The following is a 26,958-nucleotide window of genomic DNA, read 5'->3' as shown; positions in this document are numbered from 1 at the left end:
AGGGATCCTGCCTACAAGCGGCTATTTTTAGACCATTGAATAGAGAAATGTATTTATAGAGCTTTGAGTTCTGTCGCATAGAGGAAGCAGTAGCTGTAGGCGTTCAGAGGATCAAAGCTTAGCTGACAAGCAGCTCTTAACGGAAGTAGGAGAGATTGACAGGCGGTGCTCTCTTCGGACAATGAACCGCAGCGTGTCTACTCTGCCCGCAGCACGACAAAACAGATCATCAGCCCTGCCGTGGTGACATTTGCACATTCTCAGAGGAATAGCTGAACTTGGGCTAAAAGCAGCCTCTAACCCAATGCATATCTCCAAAAGAAACCTCTGCAGTAGACAGAAACACTCAGCCTTGTTCACGTCAGTGTTTTAATCTGCTGGTCACAAATAGAGCATTCCGAGGTCAGGCAGAAGATTTCAGACAAAAGCTGCTTGCTGTACAGCTTCTCAAAATAAAAGCAGACAGGTGAAGATATGAGATGAATTTCGACAGTTCTGAAGGCTTTAATTCAAGACTGAATCAGTTCAATGTTAGAGTGGACATGAGTAATAATAAATTAAATAAATATCTCTTCAAAGTCATATGTACAGATGATGCCATATTGAGGGGGTAGTATCACCAGGAGGAAAGCAGCTGGGAGATGGATCCCTGTAAAGGCGATTGTTGAAGATCAGATGAATAATACATGATTCTGTTTGGGGGATTAGTCCAACACTGAGTAAAGGTAACATGAGTCTTTACAGAGGATGGTTTGGTGCCCCCAGTGGACAGCAGATGCAACTGCAGGCAGACAGTTGTTTATGACGGACACTGCAGCAGATCCTCTGCACGTTTGAATCTTTCAATAAGTCCTTCATCACAGAGGTTATCAAGTAAGCAACACAAGAACAATGCAGTTCTGAATCTGCATGCAAGCAATAAGAATAGCTTAACGATTCAACATCATTACAGTGTCTTTGATATCCACCACCCAGTGGCTCCAAAGAGTATTTGGACATTTAAGACCCAATTAAAAATTTATGAATGTCATTGCATTAATAAATAAATATCAATCCAACCAGCACATGCAAACAAATCATAATCATGTGTATTTCATCGCATTAACTACTAATGTTTGACAACTAGAAAGTATCACTACACTTTATTTTTATAGTACGTGCACTTATGTGTACTTACAGTGTTCTTACCTAAGAAAGTACTGGGTAATATAAGGTAACTACATGGGTTAAGGTAAGGTTTAGGGGTAAGGGCAGGGTTAGTACCTAGTTATTAACCAGTTATTACAATTACTATAATAAGTACATAGTATGTACATGGGAACAAAACTGTAAAATAAAGTGCTATCCTTTTTTGAGTGGTCGACTGATAGATTTTTTAATGGTCGATTGCAAAGCCGCTAATTTTATTGTATTTTTTCATACAATTTAATGTGAAGATAGTAAATATCACATATTGCAATGAAATTTGTATTTATTTGATGTAATATTTACTAAATTGGAAGTATTTTGAAACTTAATTTAAAAGTAAACCTGCAAAATAAAAGGATTTATACTTTAGATAGCAACTTCTTGATTCTGTAATCATATTATAGCATTTTTCATAAAAAGGACGTAAGACGTAAACACCGTAATCTGGCAAATCTGTGCGCACTGGAAATCATATTTTCCGAAATAAAGACCTGCTGACGCAAATTTTATATATAGCACAGCATAGTTTGAAGTGAAGAACTTAAAGTTTGTCGTTCATGTGTTTCCAGTGACAGCAGAATTCTCCTTTCCGCATCTAATTTGGAAAACATGAGATCCTAAGGCATTCTCATCACTGTCAAAATAAAAGTCTGCCAACCTTTATCAGGCAAACAGAAAAACTCTTCAGATGTTGCAAATATTTTTGTAAAAATGGCAATTATAGGCATAGGCAATATATTGGTTGACCACTTTTTTGCCTTAATATTGAACCATATATCTATTGTTTAATAATGTTCAACCTAACAAACTTCTTTATGTGAAAAGTACTGCTTGGTGATTTTATGATATCAGTTGGATTGATATTTTGTTATCTATGCATTAATGACATGCATTATTTTATAGGACAAATAATTTGTGTCCTTAGTGTCCAAATACCTTTTAGATCCACTGTATACATTTAAATAACAATAAAACTGTCCATCAAGTATTACTAAAATGGTGCAAAAGCAATAATTTTTTAAGAATATTTTGTAAAATCTTGTCTTTCGACATGTTAGTCTTCTCAAGTAAGCTGGAAACCAGTGCAAAAGAGGTTTGACTCATAAAATAAGACCCATATTCTCAATTTCTTCAATAGTAAGACATTGAAGCAGACAAGTTAGTACCAGGGCAGCCCAAAGCATAATTTCGACGGACGGCTGAGGTGTTGATCCAAGTGGTAAGAGCAGGAAACAGCACATTCCACCAGTAGCTGTGCGCTACAACAGCATTTCTGCATGCCCCTGCAGCTCTTCTGTCATTGGATAAAACCATCTCCACCAGTAACAGCCCTGGGCAAAGCGTAGATCAAGTATATGGACGACCACTCCACAACAGGGCGCAAGCACCACTCCAGTACATAACACCAGTCAAATGACGCATCAAACAGCAGCCATCCGCCCCCCTCACGTATGAAGAGCCCTAAAGGGAAAGTGCTTCTCATGGTCTGTGTGTGTTTGGATACTGGCTAGCAGACTCATAGCAGCAGCAGATGATGTTTTGTCATGGATATTATCCACATCTAGCGATAAGGGAAGGTGGGTGAGGCGATCACAGAGGGGAGGATGGCAAGGTAGTTGGAGGGGACATAGCCTCTCTGGCCACGCGACTCCACCAGACTCCATTCCTTGTTTCCACGCTTATCGTGAGGCTCCACCACCCGCACCGGCTCACCAGCCCTCAGAGAGATCTCCCGACTGCTCCTCGCGGTGAAGTCATAGCCCGCATACACCTGCAAATGGAGAACGGAGAGCGTTTCAGTCTGATTGGTAATAAGAGGAGTTATTTTCTGGGAGTTAAAGGAGTAGTTCACTTTTTAAAAAACTTTTGCTGATAATTTACTCACCCCCATGTCATCCAAGATGTCCATGTCTTTCTTTCTTCAGTCGAAAAGAAATTAAGGTTTTTGATGAAAACATTCTAGGATTTTTCTCCATATAATGGACTTCATTGGGTACCAAACGGTCCAAGGTCCAAATGACAGTTTCAGTGCAGCTTCAAATGACTTTAAACGACACCAGACGATGCATAAGGGTCTTATCTTGCAAAATGATCGGTCATTTCAAAAATAAATAAAAAAGTTTAAGTTTTATAAGCACAAAAGCTCGACTTGCTCTGTTCTGTGATGCACGTTCGTGACTCTCCTGTTCGAGCTCGTTCATCAAAATGAACAAATCTTTTTTTGAGTCATTTCGTTCATTCAACCAACGAAATGACTCGAAAAAAGACTCGTTCAAAATTAACAAATCTTTTTGAGTCATTTCGTTCGTTGAATGAACGAAATGACTCGGAAAAAGATTCGTTAATTTTGATGAAAGAGTTCGAACAGGAGAGTCACGAATGTGCATCACAGAACAGAGTCATTTGGACCTTGTACCGTTTGGTACCCAATGAAGTCCATTATATGGAGAAAAATCCTGGAATGTTTTCATCAAAAACCTTAATTTCTTTTCGACTGAAGAAAAAAAGACATGGACATCTTGGATGACATGGGGGTGAGTAAATTATCAGCAAAAGTTTTTTAAAAAGTGAACTACTCCTTTAATGACTGCGTTTACATTTGGCATTAACATGCGACCTTTATCCGAGTGTTGTCCACATACACATTGAAAAGACAAGGGTAAACACGGTTCTGATCGGAATGTTATCCGATCAGCGTGTCCAGGTTCGGAGGTAGTCGAGGACGCATTGTGATCGGATCTCAGTGTAATGTAAACGCAATCCAGCCATCGTGTCTGCATTCACGATGCAGGGGGAATAATGACAGTGCATTCACAAGTGGACGCCGCGCACTGTCATTATTCCCCCTCCTCTCTACAGGAATTGCAGCACGTAGCTGTGTGGTTTTGCGAAACGGTCAAGTGCGAAGTAAATCACAAATATACTGAAATGTTTGCCTTTGCACCTGAAAGACGCAGAACCATTAATTTTCTGTAAAGAATGCGCATTTTTCCCACCACAGCTGGCAACGTTCTCGGAACCAAACGTTTCTCTGCACCGTTTCCATTACGCCATCTATCCACATTATTTGTACCTGCAGCCTCTTTATCATCCTCATTTTGCGACATTTGTAAAATGTCCCCCAACTGAAAACGGTTTTTAAAAGAAAACCTACCACTTTAGGTCAACTTTGCACCTGAAGGCTTCCATCCTTTTTTTTTTTTGCAGGAATGTGAGGTTCGGTCTGTTATCCAAATACAGAAGCCACTTGATGAGGACAGGTGTAAACGCACCGTGTCCTGATTGGCTTATGATCCAATTTGCTTGATCGGATCACGGTGATCTCATGTTAATGCCAAGTGTAAAGGCAGCCAATGGCAAAACCCACACAAATAGCACAACCGAATAAGAAATCTGTCTAAGGAATGTATGTGTTTTTTGAGTACTCGGTCGAGTATATGCAACGTCTTTTTAGATTTGAATGTTGAGTGGTATTTAGTGTTACACAATGTGCTTGAGACAAGTTCAAGTGTTAAGAGTGGGATGTTTATGATATTGCAGCTCATAAGAGAATAAAAATAGCTGGGTGGAAAAAAGAAAATCTGAAAGGATAAAGTAGATGAAGTGCTCCACCTTGTGGCTAAACCCAGAATGCTTTATGAATCATGATCATTAGTGGTGTTTGCTAAGGCTAGCATCACTATTGAGATCACCTTCTCACAGGGATTTGAACAAACCTCTAGCCCTAAAAGTTAAATGAAAACGTTGCAGCAGTAGATCTATCCTAATATCAATAACATGCATTTAAAAAAAAAAATCGGGAGAATATTAATTTCATGCCGAATCAAAGTGACATTGGTAACAAAAACTAAAAAAAAAATTCATTAACTAAAAAGACTAAGATAAAACTAAAACTAGTCTAATATATTTAAATGACTAAATAAATAAAAATAGACAAACTAATTTTAGTTTTGATACATGGTATATTTATAATACATAGCATAAATGTCTAAATAAATAAAAAAATCTATTCAAGAGAGCCCTAAATCATATCTAGGGAGATTATTTTTTGCCAATAAGCAACATCATAAATATACTAAAAGTCACCCAGAACACCACTGTGGCGAGTTCTGCATGGGCAAACAACTCACATTCTCTTCAGAAAATAGCCTATTGTTCTTGAAAAAAAAAAATGCTTTGTTAACGCAAAGTTATACAAAATTCTACTTGAGACTACAAAAACTGGATATATAATTGATCTGGGAGCTGTAAATGTTAGCCAGTCATGTTTTCTCACAAGCTGAAAGAGAATTCTGCACTGTCACAGTCACAATGATAAACAACCCGTGAAGTTTGTTTAGAAGTCACATTTTTACAGTCACAAAAGCAGAGTATCTCCCACAGTCAAAATCTGCCTCCCACATTTCTGCTTTCCTAAACATGAAGCCACAATGATATAGAACCATTTGACTGTCAGATCAAGCAGATGACTGAATCAGATAGTGTATGTGTGGGTGCCGTGTGTGTGCCGCGAGTGTGTGTGTGTGTGTGTGTGTAGGTGGCCATGAAGAGTATATCATTTCTTCTGACAAGAAGCGGCAGTTCATTTCTGTTCTGCCAATACTGAATTCACAAATGCTAAAGTGTGTGATTGATGATCATGAGATACTGCAAACCTGCCATCAATCTCCAAAGGTCTCGTTCTGTTTGACACACGAATCAGACCCAGTAACTAGGTGGCCTTATGACCTGTCAGTCAAAGCGCATGTCTGTGCCTATGTGTGTCACTCACCTGAAAACAGGGCGTTGTCACGTTGTTTAGGAGCGGCTGGGCTCCGGGTGTGTAAGAGTGTCTACGGGGTCCTGGACCGGTGGGCACGACGTTCAGATGAGGAGACTGTGGAGGGTCAACGGTCATCTGGTGGTAGCGTGTCAGTTTTGAAGCAGGCACATATCCCCTCGGGCCTGAAGTAAATTAAAAACAAAGTCCTATCAAGGCCGCATATTTAAATAGCTTTATTCTGAAGATTGATGAAAGCTGATTTGAAAGAGTGCTTTAACTGTACTTGACCAGCAGATGTCAGTCATAGAATTACCAAAGGCTTTCAGCAGCAATTGTTGTACTGGTAATACTATCTATACTGGGTATATTATTTTTTTTATATATACACTGAACAAAATTATAAATGCAACACTTTTGTTTTTGCCCCCATTTTTCATTGAACTCAAATATCTAAGACATTTTCTAAGAACAAAATAGGCCTATTTCTCTCAAATATTGGTCACAAATATGTCTAAATCTGTTTTAGTGAGCACTTTGCCTTTGCCGAGATAATCCTCACAGGTGTGGCATATCAAGACGCTGATTAGACAGCATGATTATTGCACAGGTGCGCCTTAGGCTGGCCACAATAAAAGGCCACTCTAAAATGGGCAGTTTTATCACACAGCACAATGCCACAGATGTCGCAAGTTTTGAGGGAGCGTGCAATTGGCATATTGACAGCAGGAATGTTCACAAGAGCTGTTGCCCGTGAATTGAATGTTCATTTCTCTACCACAAGCCGTCTCCAAAGGTGTTTCAGAGAATTTGGCAGTACATCCAACCGGCCTCACAACCGCGGACCTCCACATCCAGCATCTCCACCGCCAAGATTTTATTTTTTAAAATACTGGGAAATATACTCTTGTTCCATGTAGTTACAGGGTAATTGTGATATTGCGGGCCGTAAATTAAAGTGGTGCTTGTTGCCCTTTTGTTCCATGTAGTTACAGGGTAAGTAAAATAAAAATACACACACAATCTAATATCACTGACTCGGAAACCTTTATTTGATAAACAACTTATTACTGTTGGTCTGAAGCGATAGTCTACAGTTCAAAAAGTATAAAATATTGTAATTTTTCTTATAAACACCTATCGTTTAACTTCAGAAGACATTGATCCATACATTGGAGTCATATAGATTACTACAGCTATTGCAGTATGTGCTGATTGATGCTCCAACTTTTAGGGACACATGAGCTTGCATTATATGTATTGCCAGAGATGTATTTTTAATTTTTCTCAAAACCTTCATTTGTGTTAATCTGAAGAAGGAAAATCAGGTAAAGAGGGTAAGAGGGTAAAGAGTAAATTGTGAGGACGTATTTCTGAGTGTACTGCATTTTCTTTTAATACATAATACAGAATTAAAAGAGACATGATGATTACTTCAGATTCATCAGTGGAAAGAAAGAGAAAGAAGAGGAACAAAAGAAGCCAAGCAATAGAAAAAAGGGGGGACAAAACATTTTTAAACAAAAAAGAAGTGTTGTAAATCTGTTTTGAATGAAGTTGTTTTTCAAATAAAGGTTTCCGAGTCAGTGATAGAGGGTTGTGTGTATCTATTATTTATTTACTTAACCTGTAACTACATGGAACAAGAGTTGTAACAAGCACCACTACATGAAACAAGAGTATTTTTCCCCAATATTTAGGCAAAAGTTGCAATTGTTTTAGTTTTCAGTGCACTTTTGTTAAAAAAAGATTACTGTATAAATGCATAGATATGTACCCTGTAATTTTTTAAATGTCTATACAGTATGTATTGGTACACCATTATTACAAAAAGGTGTTGGAAGAAAGTGTATGTTCTTGCTAAACTGTTCCCAAATGTAAGATTTTTGTAGTTTCCCCTAAGTTCTATAATACTTACAGTATAAATCTTTTTTTATTCTCCTGGTTGTTACCCCTTTATTCCCCAAACTTTACCAATAGTTTCCTTATACTTACATGCAAGTACTTTATAGGTACACTTTAATTACAGAAAGTTACACTGTAAAATCACTTTAATTACAGAGTACTTTCCGAGCTGTAATCTAAAGCGTTACCGCGTCTTCTGATAAGAAGGGTTGAAGAAAATCTGAAGAAGAACAGGGTGAAAGTGATTCATCAAGTATGTCACCTGATCTGAACCCAATCGAACACCTATTGGAAATTCTGAAGAGACAAGTTGAGAATCACTCTCCATCCAGTCTCTAAAAGAGGTCATTCTTGAAGAATGGAAAAATATAGATGTTGCATAATGTCACAAACTTGTTCATTCCATTCCTAGAAGACTTGGTGCTGTCATTAAAAATCATGGAGGCCATACGAAGTACTAGATATAGTCGTCTACTTCTTGTAGAGTGTACTCATTTTTGATCACCCTAATTTGATTTAAACTGAAAAATGTGTATTCTAAGGTATATTATTAAACTGTCATGTTATACGTAAAACAGATGTTATATTAAACTTAGTCTTGTCAACATTTTGGAAATTGTTTTTGTATTGAGATATTGTTTAAAATTTTACTTTTCAAAGGGGGTGCACTCATTTACACTGAGCACTGTGTGTATATATATATATATATATATATATATATATATATATATATATATATATATATATATGCTCAGCGTAAATGAGTAATTATACTTAAATAAGTATTATTTTATATAATTATATAAAATCAGACATGATGATCCTAGAACAACATTCCTGTCCAAAAACATAGTCCTAACCCTATTCCTACCCCTAAACCTAACCCATAATTTATCCCTTTAAATCAGAGGGAAATGATAGTGTAGAAGCCCCTAACCCTTGTTGTAAGCCTGAACTTGACATTAAAGCTCCAGTAGGTCACTTTTGTAAACAAATATTTGTTAAAACTGTCATTATGTCCTGACAGTAGAATATGAGACAGATAATCTGTGAAAAAATCAAGCTCCTCTGGCTCCTCCCTGTGGTCCTATTGGCATTTGCAGAAATGCACCGCTCCCGGTCAGAAACAACCAATCAGAGCCAGGAGGAATGTCTTAGCAGTGTCAATCACGCTCGTGTACGCGCTGATCACCCCTCTCTTGCACAGCAACAGCGCGTACCGTCGTTCGTGACTCTCCTGTTCGAACTCGTTCATCCAAATGAACGAATCTTTTTTCAAGTCATTTCATTCATTCAACGAACGAAATGACTCGAAAAAAGATTTGTTCATTTTGATGAACGAGTTCGAACAGGATTACGAACGTGCATCACAGAACAGAGCAAGGCGAGCATTTGTGCTTATAAAACTTAAAGTTTTGTATTTATTTTTGAAATGACCGATCGTTTCGCTAGATAAGACCCTTATTCATCGTCTGGTATCGTTTAAAGCCCTTTGAAGCTGCACTGAGACTGTCATTTGTTTCTTGAAACGTTTGTGTCCTATTGAAGTCAATTATATGGAGAAAAAGCCTGGAATGTTTTCATCAAAAACCTTCATTTCTTTTCGACCGTAGAAAGAAAGACATGGGCATCTTGGATGACATGGGGGTGAGTAAATTATCAGCAAAAGTTTTTTTAAAAGTGAACTAATCCTTTAACGTTATCTTACTAGCTATTTATAACTTATAGAAAGAGTGCAACGCTATAAAGTTACATGTATTGCAAAATACATAATGATTTGAGGACCAAGTTTGTAGTCAAAGTATGGGCAGGCCATAGTCAATGTAAAGCATATTGTTAGGGTGACCAGATTTCTCGGAGTGGAATACGGGACAGATACAGAACGCATGCGTATAGAGGGAATGCACGTGACGTCACCGTTGGCCGGAGTGACTGCAGTTACGCCCACAAGTGGCAAAAAGACTGAGCGGCAGCATTGGTTTTCAGTGAATGCTGCGGAAAAACACACAAAACGCGTCTAAAACGGTAAAGAGCTTTGAGACTGACTGTACAACTAGATTTGACAAGAAATATGAGGAATATTTTTACAGACCACCTAAAGCTACAGAACAGAGAAGCAAATAGATCACTACAATTCATAGAAACAACTGGACTCCAGGCAGCGAAAGGTGGATTTGCAGTTATCCTTTTTGTGTCAATATGCTGAATTTAGTGGTAAAATCATTCTCTATATATTGTATTGTTATATATTGCAGTGACAACTCATCAATCAAATATTTACCACTGTATATTCTGTATAATTTGACATTTTTAAATAAACACAGACAAAAAACTATACAAGTTTTAAGTCTCTAGACGATATATATAACATTGATAAGTGATCACCTGGATTTAGACCTGCCCATTTTGTATTTATATAAAGCATTCACAGGCAAATTTGCTGTATGTATTTCCCTGGTGTCGAAATCCGGCACATATAAATGTCAGGAAACACGATTCCTGGCTGCATGTTAATATCCATGGATCACTGGATCTTTAGTAAGTTGTAAGGAACACTATATTGAGTCCAATCTTTAGTTTAAACTGATAATCGTTTGTTTTACTTGCGTTTTCGCAGTTTCCCTATTAAATCCAGTCACGCAGCTGCTCTTCTGCCACTCAGTCCGGCTGAGGGGGCGTGTTCCGGCGGGAAAGTGACGTTAATGCATTCCCTCTATTAATGCGTCTTACATGCGCTTCATTAGGCACACTAGCACACACACACAAGGTCTCTCCCTCTCTGTCATGCGCGCGCTACACGGTTTGAACGTAACATATATATTCACTTAGCCTTTCGGAAACGAAACCTATTATATATAAAAAAATATATATATATTAACGATGAAATAAGGGACAAAACATGATTTTTTCAGAATAAGTCGGGACACTAAAATTAGAGTGGAAATACGGGGCTGTCCCGGGAAAAACGGGACGTCTGGTCACCCTACATATTGTTGATGTTTCGTCCCTATTAGTGAATGTTCCATAACTGTTTATAATCCGCCGTCATCGGTGGTCCTGTTTACTAGCCTGCGGGTTCACGGCAGGCTCCGCTGTGGGGGAGGAGCTGTGGGGGAGGGCTGTAGCGTAGCAGAGAGCAAGGGGGTTGGACCTGTAAGTTGTGCTTGTTCAAATTTTCAGGCTAAGTCAACATTTTCTCAAAACTCCCTACTGCAACTTTAACTGTCAACCGATACCTACAATCTGATTGGTTGATTTATGTTCACCTCTCTGGGTCCAACATACTAAAGTCAAAACATTAACTACTAAGCAGTGCAACAGCATTTATATGAAAAGACATTTTTTGACTGTATTTAGATATGAATGTTTAAAATACATTTAGACTATGTTCTCTAGCACTACTTTATTCAAACAGATTAACTATTATTACAGTATATCATTATTGTCATTAGACCTAATCTTTCCATTTTTTAGATGCCACACGCTATGAAAATATCACTGCATTAAAGTTAGTGTAATTGTATTATCAGATAGTTTATTTTTTGCTTTAAAAGCGGTTTAATCAGATGGATTTTATATTGCATTAGAGAATGTGAAATCTATGTTGGCAGAGGGGTTGTTCTGAGCATTAAAGCAAGTTTCATTTAAGAAAAGACCTTTTGTTTGCATAACTAATTTTCCAGTTTGTTCTTAGGCCCATTTGCATGCAGTATATGAGAGAATCAAATGGATCAATCTTGTTCACCCAATAATACACATTTTACCTCCTGCATCAACCAGCCAGCGGCGACGGTCTCCTCGCGTGTCCATCTCACTGACGACAGCTACCAGCTCTCCCTTACTGAGGGTCAGGTCAAGGTCACGGGTGCCCACCACAGGACCTGTCAGCTGGTAGATCTTCTCCGAGCCATGCTTAGCGTTCAGAGCCTTGAGACGCTGCTCACACGCGGGACTGGGCGGCTGAGACGTCACAGACATGAAACAGAAAAACATATTTTTCAGCATTTATTTAGTACCTAATCAAATTTAACGTGATATTGCATGCAGCTGAATAAATTACATTTAGAATGTAAATGTACAGGAAGTGCAGTAATTACAGTGCTGGATCACTTTGAACTGAGAAACTGAGAGAGGAAATGAACATGAGAGGAAGATACTCCAATGATTTACATCGGTGATCTACATTTTGATCCCTTTCAGGAAATATGCAGTACTTCTGAAGATTACAGGCCATCTCTCTGTTTGATCCTTCTGCCTTCACTCGAAACTTATCAGGACTGATTTCTTAGTGATGGCAGAGACATGATATTGATTAGAACCTGAACGCTGAGACTCTGGGTGATATCATCTGTTTGTGATGGTCTAATCAATGCCTATGACATCACAGACAGAGAAATATGAAATATGAAACATGACAATGGTGCCGTTTCTGCTTATCTTGACAAAAGATGATGATATTAAAATATTTACACAACATGAAATCATAATGGACTCCATTTAATGTAATAAATGCTTCTAGTCTTAATTTCCTTGATTCATCAGTGAACTTTAGGAAAAAACTTTCATCTCTTCTCAAACAGCTTTTCTTTTCTGATAATTAATCTTGACCCATAAATATCATAGCACGGTTTTCACAAAACAATCATGCTCTGAGGCATGATCAAGCCCCGTCCCCAACATTTTTGGTCAAATACACTACAATTTTGACAGGTAGAATATTTTTGCTGTAATTTGTTTTTGCTTTTGACTATATAAAAAGCAGCTGGTTAGGGCCACCCGTAATACAGTAACCCCAGGACATGACATATTTTACTACGGTATGTTCGAAATTAATGGATGAATTGATGTAAAACACATGAGGTCTAAATTACATCAAGATGAATGAATGGCTGCATTTAGCTATGGTTGTATTCCAACACTGTCCACAGGCACTTTTAAAATGCAGGAAGGGGACAAAGTGTCTCGTAGGAAGACGTCTCCACCCGGCAACAGACAATAGTGCGTCTCTGTGTTGGAACTGACCTGCACAATGGGAGCATTGAGCTCATCTTGAACACTCTGACACAGGCTCTCCATCCTCCTCGAACCCTCCAGCAGCGAAGTCTCTGCCCACTTCCAGAACTCACCAGCTTCCAAATAACTGTGTGGGAGCTGCCAGGAGACAGAGAGCAATTCATAAACACTGCCAGCCTGCAAAAAGCTAAATTTAATAACACTTTTCCAATCACATGCTTGCAATGTTGTTGAGTGATGAATTATTGCACAGAAAGTTCAACAGTTCCTGAAATTGATAGGTATTCAAGTGTAATCATGAGGATGACATAACTACATGACTGTGAAGGTGAATCTCGTGAAACCTATAAAGAACATGTCCAGGTTATAATTTACTCCAAAATCAAAAGAAAAATAATATTTTGCATGACAAAAAACAAAATAAAATGTTTTGCACCATTAAGATTTTTTTGTATTGTGATATTTTAATATGAAACAATACATTTACATATTTAATTTGTAAATGTATACAGTATGTACTGCATTTAATTTATGCTGATTTAATATTGCTCTTTTTCTGTTTTTGTGGTTGATCAAAAAATTAAATATAGGATGATTTATACATTTTTATTCACCTGGGAATTAGGCACTGTAGAAATGAAATATTCACTTGGTTATCTATAAGGCTTTGTTCAGGTTTGGTTCGATTTAGGGTGTGTTCACACTTCTTTAGTTCTCTAGGTTCTTTAGGTCCAGACCAAAAAAGAAAGTGACACATTTAGTATTGGTTTGCTTGGCGTTCACACTGTCATTTTTAACACCTAACCCAAAGAAACAAAACAACAACAAAAAAAGACGTATATTTTGCTACGGAACTTCACTCTTAGAAATAAAGGTTCAAAAGCTGTAACTGGGGCGGTCATTTTTCAAAAGGTACACCTTTGTACCTAAAGAGGGCATATTAGTACCTCAAAGGTACATATTAGAAACTTTTAAAGGGTAAGCGTCCCTGTGACAGCTTTTGTACCTTTTTTTCTGAGAGTGTATGTGCATTATAAAATGTGTAGTCAAAATAGCGGCAGGAATCCCTCCGTCACAAACACAAACGGAGATCTGCTGCAAGGAGACGCGTTTCTGTTCATAGTTTTTCTCATCATAGGAGCTCTGTTGCCCACTGTAGTTTGGTAGGTGTCAGAAACACCCTGTCCTTGCAGCAGATCTTTGTTTGTGTGTGTGAAGGAATCCCTAGCGCTGTTTGACTCCTTTACACATTTTACAAGATCTTAACGAGTTCTCGACTGGTAAAAATACCGCATTTAGCCCAGCAGTCAACATTGTTTTGTATGTTCGGTAAGGTCCAACAATGTATGTCATAAAACCTGTTTTTTGTTTTAGATTCAGTGTTAAAAATGACAGTGTGTATGCTAAGTGCACCAGGACTAAATGTATCATTTGGTCTTTTGGTCCGAAACAAAAGAACCACGAGAACCAAACTATAAGTGTGAACTAAAGCTCACTGTATTTTGTCCACAGCCTTTAGTAAAACCTGAGTATTTGATCTTTTCCTGTAAAAAGTACCTGATGGGTAAAGCTGGTGGCGAGCTGCTCCATATCCGCCGCCAGGTCTCTCTGCAGGCAGCTGAAGGCCTCTAGCGTGGCCCACAGGAGCTGAAGGGCTTTCCCGTTGAACTGCGGCAGCTCGGTCAGCAGCAGAGTGTTGATGGTCTTGTAGGTGTTAGCTATAGCTTGCTCCTCAAAACTGAGGTTACTCTTCTCCTCGATTAGCTCATAGTCCAGGAGCTTGTCTTGACGTTTGCGGATCAGGTTTCGTGGTCCTGCCATCAGCTCTTGCAGTGAGCTCAAGGGTTTAAAGACGAGTGTCTTCAAACGACTCTCCTGTAAGTAGCAGCAAAAGTGGAGGAAAATAGTTGTACAAATTAAGGTCAGGAGGCAAGATATAGTACAAGAAATATAGATGGTTACTTTAATCAAGAACCAACAACTGATCGATGATATCATTTATTTTTACATATGTCACTATAATGCATAAACCACTGTCTTCCTCTCAAATAAGAAGCATACTGCTAAAAAGGGTGCTGTGTGCGACCATTTCAACCATAATTTCAATGGCTGGTGAACAGTTAAAAGATCTTGGCACAATTTGTTTCCCTACATGATACATGGTGTTTTTGCAGCTGTATTGGTTCCAGCAGGGTTAGACATTGATGAATGGAGAAAACTAAAGTGGCAAATAGAGGCACCACAGAGAAGAAATACGGTGTCATGACAAATGTTGGTGATCCAGACTTTAGTCAAAGATGCCATAGTCAATTTGACATGTACAAAAATGAGGCAGTGAGGGATAGAGGTACAGTGTGCTGCAGGAATGAGTCCTGATACCTGGAAACGAGTTAACATATTAATTACGGTTCAATTGTTCTGAAGTCAATGGGTTTTTTTGGGGGGTTAAATGCCATTTAGTTCACACAAACTCAAGATATTTTGAGGTTTTATCTTACAACATAAAATACATCAGTAATCCCACTTTATCATTTTTTAAGGCTTATGTGTTTTGAAAAAGGCGTTTGCTAACAAGTGGCTAAATGGGACTACAGAGGTTGTTGGTAACATTAAGGACCAGATTTACTAACAGCTTGCACTAGCACAAACCCTCTTTTGGCGTTAAAAAACTACTGTCAGGGTTTACTGAAGACACACATTGAAAAATTAACACTGAAAAGGCGTGGACAGTTATTTTTGTGCCTGACCTTAATGCATATGCATTAGTAGGAGTTTCCATTTCAGATGCAAAATTTATGGGAGGAGAGTATTTAAATGAATCATGCAAGGTGATTTACTTTGGTTTGCGCTCACCAATTTACTGGTGTTTGCGCACTATTTATTTAACTCACAAAAAAGCATGTCTTAAACCAGACGCTAATTTGCACTACTCTTAGTAGATTGCGTTGGTCATTATGGAAATGGCTGCGTCTTTGTTCTTTATTTGCGCGTTGTCAGTAGATCACAAGAAGAACTTTCCACTCCCATTGGCATTTTTATGGGATTGTGCTCTCACGCTAATTTGTTGTTTAGCAAATCTGGGCCTAAATATCATCACGCTGAACAGGTAAGCTCATCTACTCACTATTCCCTTTTACAGTCTTGTTTTGTTTGTTAATGTCTTGGAAAGCATCAGTATTTTAACTTAAACTAACTTGAAAATCATAACATGTGTTAATTTGTGAAAGTTATCTTAAACAAAACATGTCGGCTGTTGGTCACAGAGCTTATTTTCTGCAATTATCCAAAAGTCAATGGGAAAATCCTTTGGCCTATTGTAATGCTTATATCTAGTTTGCCTAAAAAATTTCATAATCCCTGTACCACTCCAATAAGTGTAAATTAATATGTGTGTTAAATTCATGCACCTGGGTGTTGATTGCTCAGTCATAATCTCCAAGAAAAAAAATGAACATGACCTAAGACTTCTGTCCATTCACATCCTTGTTTCATTGAATGCCAAATAAAATGACTTAATTCTTATAATCATTTTCGCGAGAAAAGCTGTAAAGTTTGAAGATTTACACTAAGGATTTTAAGTTTCCCTCCCAAAAAACACAACTTGGTTTGAAAGATTCAATAAGGTCTTACATATGAGGGGTAAATCCACTGTCTGAGAGCTACTGTGATTTCTTTAGAGAACAAGGCAGTTTTCTCCCCTTCCAGATCAAGATCAGCTTCCTCTGGTCTGCAGCTGAGGAACCTCTATACACAGAAACAGAGCTCAGATGGTTAAATAAATCTTTACAAACACTCCAAGCGCACAGCCATAATCTCAACTTCACAATTTTCAGAAACCCCTTCCATCTGCCCTGGGATCAACCCTCACACATTATTTTCCTTTCATACAGCAACTGGAATAGCAATGGAAAATGTTGAAGAGTTTGATCCATGGTCGTACTTGGTTGACATTGAGGGAACACCAAAACAAATGTGAAGATCAAGTTAATTTGTAACTATAACCATTAAGAGAAAGAACAGTAAAAGCAAACCTGTAGATGGTGGAGATAAGCCTCCATGTTATCATGAAGCTCTGAGACGCCCCTCTCCAGGACAAAGAAGAAGCCAGCAAGAGCATCATATTCTTCATCCTTTACCTATGATGGGATTAATTTCATGATTTAAGAATTATTTGTAAAAAGACATCTTATGTGGCAATGGTGTCTGATGCTTTATGGAAACAATGTGGTTCTTTCGACATGCCAAACATTTCTGTTCCTTTGCTTACACCAAGCATTGTTCTCAGTGTAGTATCACTGTATGTCAGTTACCTTTGGCACCATTCCTGTCTCATGCTTTATGTACTGGCTAAACCGGGCCGTCTTCTTGGCAATGCTGTGGCCACTGAGTCGATTGATCTTGTCCTTGATGGTCAGGTTCTCGGTCTTCTTGTACTTGTCAGCTGTGACAGTCAGAGAATGAGAATAATCAAGCAAATCAAAACCTCAAGCATTACTTCATGTTTTTATGCTATTGTGATCAATGGATTTGCATACTTTGCTTCGGTCAGCTATGCTTTCTAAATTGCGTGCATGTTCTCACCCACTTCACGGAAGCGTTTGTATTCATTGATCCTGCAGTTGATCTGGACCGCAGTGTGAGCGGTGTGCTCCAGGATGAGGTAGGCTGGGTGTCGGGGGTCTGTGTGTTTCTGGATGGTCTGGAGCAGCAGGGGGTAACGGGCGATTCTCTGAACCGGCATCACCAGGAAGAAACTCAGAGTGGACGCATTCACATCAGGACTGAAGACAGACGGGATCAGGGGTCAAAAATGGAAGGAATGTTGGGTAATACACTGGTGTATTTGTCTAGGAAGTCATTGTGCTCTCAAAGCGTTGTTTGAGAGATACACAACTTCAGCTGTTTATGAACTTACGCAGATGACTTGATGATTCGGATCATTTCTAACCACAGGGCCTCTTTCTGTTTGTAGCTGTTCTCTAGAGCAGTGATGTTGTTGTAGTTGGCAAGATATTCCTTATAGGCCATCTCTATATCTTGAGACAGACTAAGGAAAGAGTCACCTGAGAGAAAGAATAAGATACTTTATACTATAAAACAAGATTTACATCTTTTCCATATAACATATAGTACACTACCGTTCAAAAGTTTGGGGTGAGAATGTTTTTTTCTTTTTAAAGAAAGGATCCATGTTTCAAAATGGTTTTCTTTGGAACTTTCTGTTCATCAAAAAAGTCTCATGGTTTCCACAAAAATATTAGGCAGCACCGTCTTCAACATTGATAATAAGAAATGCTTCTTGAGCAGCAATCAGCATATTAGAATGATTTCTAAAGGATCATGTGACACTGAAGACTGGCGTAATGACAAACAAATCAGCTTTGCCATAAAAAAGAAAAAATTAAATTCTCAAATAACAGAAAAGTTCTTTTACATTGAAATATTATTTCACAATATTACCGTTTTTACTGCCTTTTTGATCAAATACATGTACCTGCATAAGTCAGCATAAGAGAGATCCAAACAAAAGGAATTTACAGACAACATTCTAAACCTCAAACATCATTATTCTCATCTTGAAATTCAAGTTCTGGATTCTTCAACCATGAGCTCAAGGATAAAAATATGTTGATCCGTAGGTGGGCATGACTCGCAGACAGCATGACTAAGAAAGAACTGAGAAATCGAAAGTGAACCAGAAATTCCAGTCTGTCCGGCTGTACTCACAGAGAGTTTGCAGGTATTTCGGGTCGCTGTGATGCGTCTGTGCCTGGTCTAGGAGGCTCAGGAGTCTGCTGGAAACATCCATCACTTCATCAATGTGCTGGAACATGTTCTCTAGGTTCGGTGGAGGAGGCTGCAAGGGACCCAATAATATATGATACTATTAAAGCTTGTTTACCTACAATGGTTGTAACATTTCAAATATGAGAGAAGCAAAATCATTTAGTCCCAATTATGAGCCATTTCTGCTTTATGGCCCATTCCCTCCTGGTTTGAATCAAATATTAATTTAAGTATTATCCCAATTCAAATGATTATTCTCATTATATGATGTCATTATTATTTTCTATTCACCTTATTTTCTTTAATATTACTTCTTTGTATATTGTTTGTTGTTTATGTTTGCTTGGTTTTTGATCCTGTCATAAGTTCTTGTTTTTATAGAAGTAGTATGTTGGCCTGTAACTAATGTAAGAACGCATTTACTTAAAGTAGAGTTTAGAGGCTAATTGTTGTATGATCTAATTAGATTATTTAAATAGGAATGATAGGGTGCTTCAATGGTATTTCAGGGGTGGTGGAAACAATTTACAACACAGAAGGCAGTTGGTCTTGTAAATAACCGATGTGTGGCACCTTAACAGATATTTAATGGGTGGAAGTGATTACAAGAGAACTTGTGTACCTGGAGTTTCTGCAGGTTGCTGTTGATGGTGACTGTACAGAGTTGCATATGTTTCAGGTAGTTCCTCTCAGTCTGCACCAGCTCCTCTATAGACATGAGCTGCCTCTGAGCGGCTCTCTCTCTGGCTGCCGTCTCCTCTGTTGCGGCCCGTTCCTTTCTCTCTTCTTCATCCTCTTCCTCTTCTGCAGGCTCTTCCAGGGTGTCTTTTATATCTTTAGTTCCTTCCTTCTCCTCTCTGATCTCATCCTTTTCCATCAATCTTACATTTGCCTTAAGCGAATTCGCCATAGCAGGAATGCCTGAAATGCATAGGTGGTTTAACAGCTTTTACTTTTCTAAAGAACTTAATAGTTAGCACGGTTTCTGTCCAAAGGTAATGCACAATATGTATATATATAACCCTTAAGATGTTCAATAAGAAACTGTGTTGTGTACTTGGACAGTAAAATAAAGACTGTAGCTTGATTCAGTGTTATTTTAGTATTTTCTATATACTGTTATAGTTTATATGAAATATTCTGAAGTAACTTCCAGCTTTCCTTTTAATAAAAAATGTTAGTAATTCTTTGTTTTTTTTGCCATTTTATTAAGTTTATTCTGCTTTATTTTTATTTCATTTTCAGTAATTATAGCACAAAATTTGCAATGGCAACTAACTGAAATAAAGTTTTTCATCTAATATTTATATTTTATTTCAGATTCATTTTAATTACCAATAACTCTTAAATAGGGATGCATGATATTGAATAAAACCACGTTATGTGATGACTCATTAAATAATGCGATATTCGATACTTAAAGTGCGTAAAAAACTTAAATTATAATTAAAATGATATAACCTACATACATGTTTCACATTCTTTTTGTCTGTAGAAAGCATCCCTACAACTTCTGAAAGTGTACAGCAGTTTTACTGTAGCATAAGTAGTACGTGTCATTTAAACATCAGTGTGAAACGGGGATTTAGGCTTTCATAAGGCCTACATTAGATTTACTTGACAACAGAAACTGAATAATCAAATGTAAAAATAAAACAATGCTTAGTCTTCACTGTATGAATTAAATACATACTGATTCTCATTAAAGCCACAAAAGTTATTCAGTCAAGTGAGGGTTTTTGTTCATGACACCAGTTATTGCAAGCCGATAAGCATTTGCAATATTTTGATATATTGCGCAGCCCTACTTTAAACAAATTTGAAATCATTTTAGTTAACAATAGCTTGATTAGGAGCTGCATGAACTTCCCTTTTAAGCTCATTCATCACACTTATGTTAAACCTGACCATCAATCAAGACTATTACACACATAAAGCAGACTCTGCCACCATACTATAAGGACCACCCATAAAGGGCTGAGTTCTCTGTATTGTCACCTACCAAGAGGGAAAACACCATGTGTCTGAAGACTTACACTTCCACAGATGATGCTACCAAAGACCAATTGATTTGCAATTGTAATAAAACATACATATATATATCCATAAAAGAAACAAACTCAAAACAACAGAGGACAAAGTCTGACTAAGCAAGCTTTTATGATATTTGAGCAGTTCATAGACCATCAACACCTCTGTTGCAATTACAGCTACACACACAAGCACATCAATACAAAAACAAAAACTGCTAGGACAAATTTCACCACATCCGTAGCCAGTAATAAGGAAACAACTTGTAACAAGTGCTCAAGACAAGCACACTCAAAGCGAAAACCACAAACTCAGCATGTAGCGCAGAGCTTACGCTCGCTCACTCACTAAGAGCTTCAACAGTGGTGCACTGCAGTATGGCAAACCAGTACTTAAGGACTAAGAAATGACAGGTTTACTACAAGAACAATCCCAAGAAAATAACCAAATGCATAATTACCTTTACAGAATGGGAAAAACTAACCCTTGGAGTCTATTGCGCTGGAAAAAATGAGGTGTGCAGCTGGGGAAAGCCTGGGCCAGACTCTCAGACTGGTGTAAGTTTGTCCACTGAGTCACACTGCAGGGCCTCATGTGGCACGGGTGTGTGAGGGAAGGGGGGGGATGGGTGGGTCAGCTGGGAGGACTGAGCCGGGGGGAGGTGGGATTTTAGCAGTGGGGATCCTGGATAGGACCACTGCGGAGACACACACTTTAATGAATACACAGATTGACTGCAGTATCCATTGGGAAGGAAGTGACGCATGTGCAGGATGAAGCTGATTGGATGGCAGGAGTTCAAGAACTGGTGTACAAAACACTCAGCTGTGCAGCAACTGCAGTAAACAAAAGCCCCATGAGGCCAGGAAAGAACTCGCCAACTTGATGGACAGAGTTGTTAAAAAACAAAAGCCATTAAGCCAACTATTTTAGGCACATTCTTCATGATGTAAATGGACACAAAGTGTTTTGAACATTAAGATTTTAGGTTATAATTTGCACAAATTGAGATCATAACACTTAAATAAACAGAAGTTTAGGATTTGGGATCTTGCACTGTACTGCAAGTATGGCCAAATGGGGGTAAACCAAATACTAGAGGTTTGGTCACATCAGCAAAATATCATGGACTAAAAAAAAGGTCCATTGTTATATTGTCAATAATGTATAAACCACATAAAAGTCACTTTCAAATAGGGTGACCAGACATCCCGAAAAATTCGGGACAGTCCCGAAATCTAAGCTGTTGTCCCGAATCCGGCTCTTATTGTCCCGAAAATTATACTAAAGCAACATCTTGAGTATTTCTTGTCTGATAAAACATTAAAAACTGTCCGTTGTGATTGAGTCGTCCTGCAGCCAGTCCCCGCCGGCTGCTCATTGGCTGCAGGATCTTTTTTTTTTCTTTTTCTTTTAAAGTTCTACAAAGATACCGTAGGCGTGAATTTAGATATGCATTTATAAGCTAATTTTCATTCAAAATATGAATGTCTACAGCCTGAAAGGTCTGATTTACACACTGTTACAACAGTCATTGGTTGTTGTTTTTTCACAATGACATTTGAGTTCATGATTTTAATGTTGTTCTTTTGTGGCAGACTAAAAACTAAAGACAGACTGTTGATCTTTTAAATAAAAATATGTTTGGTTCAGGTTTGAAATTCATTATCTTTTATTATAGGCTATGTAGTCTAATATCATAGTAGGCCCACCCCATCCCAATCGATTATCGTGTTACGCAGTACATTCGAGCTTCCGCAATAACCAATGAGGTTCATTCCCGTGTTACGCAGCACGTTTGAGCTTCAACAAGAGGTTTGTTCTGGCCAGACAAGCAGTTTCGGTTGAGCTTCTGTTTCTGTTCATATGGATTAGTTTTACTATCCCTTTATGAAACGGCAAAAGTGGCAGTTACGTAGCGGTCAATGGGGACAGAAAGCTTGATTTCATCAAAAAGATATTCATTTGTGTTCTGAAGATGAACGAAAGTCTTACAGTGTAATCAGAAAGCTTTCTGTCCCTCCATTGACAGGTTTGGAACGACATGAGGGTGAGTAATTAATTAATGAAAGATTTTTCATTTTTGGGTGATCTATAACCTTTAAGGTGTCATGTCAACTGCACAAAACCTCAGACTGCAGCCTTAAGTGGAAAATGGAGGTTCCATGTGGGTTTGTTTTCCAGTTTATTTATTAACATAACACTAAGAAAAGTAAACATAACACTAAGAAGTACACACAACACATGATCTGTATATTTAACATATATTTTGTGATGACACACCTTTAGTGAAAACAAAACAAATAAGAAATGCAAATAAGAAACAGTGTTGTATGATTATGATACGATAATATTTTAAGTCTGAAATTTGTCTAGCATAACAGAATATATTTTCACTTTATTTAACAAACAATCGAAACTCATGTACTCAATCTTCACTTAGTCACATAATACAAAATTCCACATTAAACATCGTAAAACGAATAGTTCACTCAAAAATAAAATGATGCTACTGTTTCCACACCCTCGTGTAAGAGTTACAGCCTCTAATAAATAATTTTCTATACAATTAAAGTAAATGGTGACTGACTGTCATTATGTGTCATCTTAATTTTCCACGTAAGAAAGTCAGTCACACGGGGTTGAAGCAAAATGAGGTTGAGTAAATAATGGCAGGAGTTTCATTTTGAGTGAGCTGTCCCTTTAATGTTATGTTTGAACACTCGAATGTAGCAATAAATGTACACGTTTGCATCTCACCTGTGTTCTTACCTGTATTGTGTTTACAGCGGAGATTCCTCGGATGTAGAACACAGAAACATCGCAACTACGAGCATTTTAACGCTTTATCAAGTTTAAGCCGACCTCGAAAGCGAGACTGAGTGATGTTGCGTTTAAAACCTTCAATGCCACCTGTTCTCGCGCTCAGGAACAGATTCACGCGCAAGGCCCAGCGTCACGCATTCCGATCATTCCGCGCGAGTAGCTTAGTCATGAGGAGTATGACATGCATTGTTTTTCTCATTCGCATATTACATCGGATGAATGCTGCAGAGGCATCTGACGCGTTGACTTATTAGAATTGAAGTAGTCACGTAGTGGTAAACCAGAAGACAAACCGTTGTTATGGTAAAGGTTAACTCAACTGGGAAACAGAGACATCGCGTGGGCGCCTGGGGTACAGCTACTGATCTCTAATTAGAGACGGATCACTCAATATAGATCAGTGGAAAAAGCTCCGTGCATATGGAATCTAATAGCTACACCACAAATCCGTACGTTTTCGTAATATTTGCAATGTTTTTATTTTATATTACAGGCTTTCATTTTACATACTGTGTGTGTGTGTGTGTGTGTGTGTGTGTGTGTGTGTGTGTGTGTGTGCGTGTGTGTGTGTGTGTGTGTGTGTGTGTGTGTGTGTGTATACAACCACATTGCCAATCAAAAGTTTGGGCACACTTTATAGTAGGCTATTTATGTTTCTCATGGTCAATAAATTAAGTCTCGACGAAATAACTTTTTTTTTCTATACAATAAAATTTATTAAAAAAAAAATATAGCTTACTTAAAAGCTGTTTCCACATACACTCCACTAGGGTGGGTTATAACACACTAAAATAAAACAGACATTTTGGTAACACTTTACAATAAGGTCCATTAGTTAACTACAGTAGCCTACCTTAGATAATATGAAAAAATAATTAACAATACTTTTTCAGCATTTATTAATCTTAGTTAATATTAATTTCAACATGTACAAATACGTTATTAAAATCAAAGGTAGTATTTGTTCAAACAATGAACAGCTGTATTTTTATTAACTAACAATAACAACGATTAATAAATACTGTAACAAATGTTTTGCTCATTGTTAGTTCATGTTAGTTAATGCATTAACTAATTTTAACTAATGAACCTTATTGTAAAGTGTTACCGACATTTTATTTATTTAGTCCATTAAAATTGGTGTGAATTTTTGTTCCATCCTCTTACTGCCCCATGAACTAGACAATCTTACCACAGTTTTTGTTGTTGTTCTAGTTTTATAGTTTTACAGAGTCTTACAACTATACTTCTTGATTAAAACTAATGGTGTAATTACTGGCTGGTCTCCCCTATACTGTAGATGTTTACCTCTGTATGAAGCCATTTATTTCAGTATGCACATTTTCCATCTGCCTTGCTTGTCATTTACAGAAGGCTTACAGACAGTAGATTTTCATAAAAGCTCTAAAAGAAAAAGAACATGCTATAAAATGTTCCCTATACATGCTAAACAGTTTCAGGGCTACTTTTCCAACAACAGCACCATAAATCTTCTTAAATTGTTCTTAGAATGGTCTAATTTTGCATCCAGTTGACAGGCTAGCCATGAAATGTAACGTAAAATTTGCACAAGCAACTGAGTAAGTAAAAAATTTGGTAAAATCGTGACTACACACACATTTAATTGTCTGACATTTAGTGCATTCCACACATAACTCTTCCATGAATGCATGTTTGATTCCAACTTAGATTGGAACCGCTGTGGTTTCCTGGTTATTGATATTGGGGAGGGAAATTGCAGGTTCTTCCGAGAAAAACCAATTCAACACATGAGAATGAAGGCTGCACACACATCATAGGTCACTTTTACATTGTTATGGCAACAGATAACAGCCCAACCCTATTAAACAAACTACAGCACACAGAAACAGCAACATGTCATTATGTCTCCTAACCACCAATGCAATCAACACTAAACAAGAGTAGAGTGTTAAAAAATGCTTTTTAAACGGAACATTAGAAAAATACTGTATATAATCATAATACATTACAGGCCTAAACAATAAGACATGAAATGACCGGTTTCTTTTGGTAATGATATCACCACTCTCAACATACTGTATATATTTGGTGTGAACATCTGTCTTTGGACAAAGTTATGCAAGAATCCCTTAAGAGGGGATATTTTCTTTAATTTAGAATCATTCATTCAAAATGAGTATGGCTGAATCACTCACCAGAAAAGGCTAATTTAGTCCCCTGTCTCCTGATGATCCCCATCATTTGTAGTGTGATAGCCAACAGCATGAGTCACCTTTGTCATTTATGTTAAGTGCTGACCATTATGTCCTTTGAGCCCTGGGAAATTAGTTTCTAACCAGGGGGTCAGTTTATGTAAGAAGTCTCACTCTGACAGCCAATGAATGACAATAAACATCCCATGTTCATGTATTCACCAGGAGGAGGCAGTATGAGCAAGTAAAAGCATTTGGAAGCAGCATGGAGCCTTTCCTTAATTAAATGAACCAAAAAGAGGCGTGATTCATTTTGTCAGGCGTTTATGTTTATAAAAAAAGTTTATGGAATATGATCGTCCATTTCTTTTAATACGCTCCATTGATTTTCATACTCTGCAACAGGCAATAGACTGAAACCTATTCTTTTTTTTTTTCTTTGTGAGGGTACGCCAGGTCCAATGAGTCAATAAAGAATTGGCTACCTTTGAAGTTCAACTTAAAAAAAAAAAACTAGAGAACCTGGACTAATGCACTCCAGGGCTTGTTCCAGCTCTCCCACATGCTCTTGCCCTGTATTTCACTATGTCACATACAGTATAAACACACACAGAGACTCATACATATGAATTTGCGGTACATTAAGTCCCTCGAAACACCCAAGATAAACACCGTCCATAGAGTGAGAGCCTCATATTGAGCAGGCTGTCTTTGTTAATATAGATATTTCTACATTCTATTTGATTTTGTCATAATATGTGTGCCCATTTAACGGGTCCTATACTCTACCCGCTCTGAGCGGGATTCGAACTGGCGTCCTGGCGGCGAATTTTTTTTTTTTGCAGGATGGTAGGGGAAGACTCATGAATATTCATTAGGGAAGTCATCCCTGATTGGTCTGATGACCTACCCCTAACCCCGCCCCTAAACCTACCAGTCACTGGGGTTAAGACCAATCAGGGATGAATTCCCTAATGAATATTCATGAGTCTTTCCCTACCATCCTGCAAAAAAATAAATCGCGTCCTGGCGTGGGAAGCGGGCGGGCTAACAAGGATGCTAAATATTGCAGCCTCTGTGAGGCTAAAACGCACAGCTCTTACTGGCCTACGTCTATTACATTCACCCCCCTAAATCCCAGTCACATCCTTGTCAACGGCATCAAATGTAACCAGTACTACTCGAACCCGCTCCGTGCGGGATTCAAACTGGGTTTTCCGGCATGGGAAGCACGCACGCTAACAAGGACGCCCAAAGACTCTTGAGGCCAGGGGA

At 38.0% G+C, this 26,958-nt stretch overlaps 1 protein-coding gene across 5 annotated transcripts; it reads right to left on the bottom strand.

Moving 5' to 3' along the window:
* Nucleotides 1-352: 352 nt before the first annotated feature.
* Nucleotides 353-25,705, bottom strand: arhgef37 (Rho guanine nucleotide exchange factor (GEF) 37). 5 transcript variants are annotated; one of them, XM_077235939.1, is made up of 13 exons: nucleotides 25,687-25,705; nucleotides 19,275-19,573; nucleotides 18,593-18,722; nucleotides 17,781-17,928; nucleotides 17,447-17,646; nucleotides 17,176-17,306; nucleotides 16,897-17,001; nucleotides 16,496-16,609; nucleotides 14,423-14,740; nucleotides 12,875-13,003; nucleotides 11,617-11,812; nucleotides 5,960-6,132; nucleotides 353-2,959 (listed from the first exon to the last, which is right to left on the bottom strand). In XM_077235939.1, the coding sequence occupies exons 2-13, from the start codon at nucleotides 19,560-19,562 to the stop codon at nucleotides 2,750-2,752; spliced, it is 2,142 nt and encodes a 713-aa protein (XP_077092054.1). In that variant the 5' UTR covers nucleotides 19,563-19,573; nucleotides 25,687-25,705; the 3' UTR covers nucleotides 353-2,749. The 5 variants fall into 5 exon arrangements, with proteins under 5 accessions (XP_077092054.1, XP_077092056.1, XP_077092057.1 ...); XM_077235941.1 differs by lacking the exon at nucleotides 25,687-25,705 and adding an exon at nucleotides 23,456-23,837; XM_077235942.1 differs by lacking the exon at nucleotides 25,687-25,705 and adding an exon at nucleotides 23,444-23,811.
* Nucleotides 25,706-26,958: the final 1,253 nt, after the last annotated feature.

Source organism: Siphateles boraxobius, unplaced genomic scaffold (assembly GCF_051911475.1).
Source record: "Siphateles boraxobius isolate OS27281-9 unplaced genomic scaffold, OSU_SipBor_1 2, whole genome shotgun sequence".
Classification (NCBI taxonomy): domain Eukaryota; kingdom Metazoa; phylum Chordata; class Actinopteri; order Cypriniformes; family Leuciscidae; genus Siphateles; species Siphateles boraxobius.
The sequence above is the reverse complement of the archived record's forward strand: the minus strand, read 5'-3'. Positions and strand labels throughout refer to the sequence as shown.

Bases quoted from the DNA above. Each gene is read 5' to 3' on its own strand.
- arhgef37 (XM_077235939.1), bottom strand. From the start codon at position 19,562: ATGGCGAATTCGCTTAAGGCAAATGTAAGATTGATGGAAAAGGATGAG. The intron at 16,610-16,896 runs GTTTGCTTTTAC...TTCTGTGTATAG, and splicing joins CTTATCTCCACCATCTACAG to AGGTTCCTCAGCTGCAGACC. The intron at 2,960-5,959 runs GTGAGTGACACA...CTCCATTTGCAG, and splicing joins TGACAACGCCCTGTTTTCAG to GTGTATGCGGGCTATGACTT.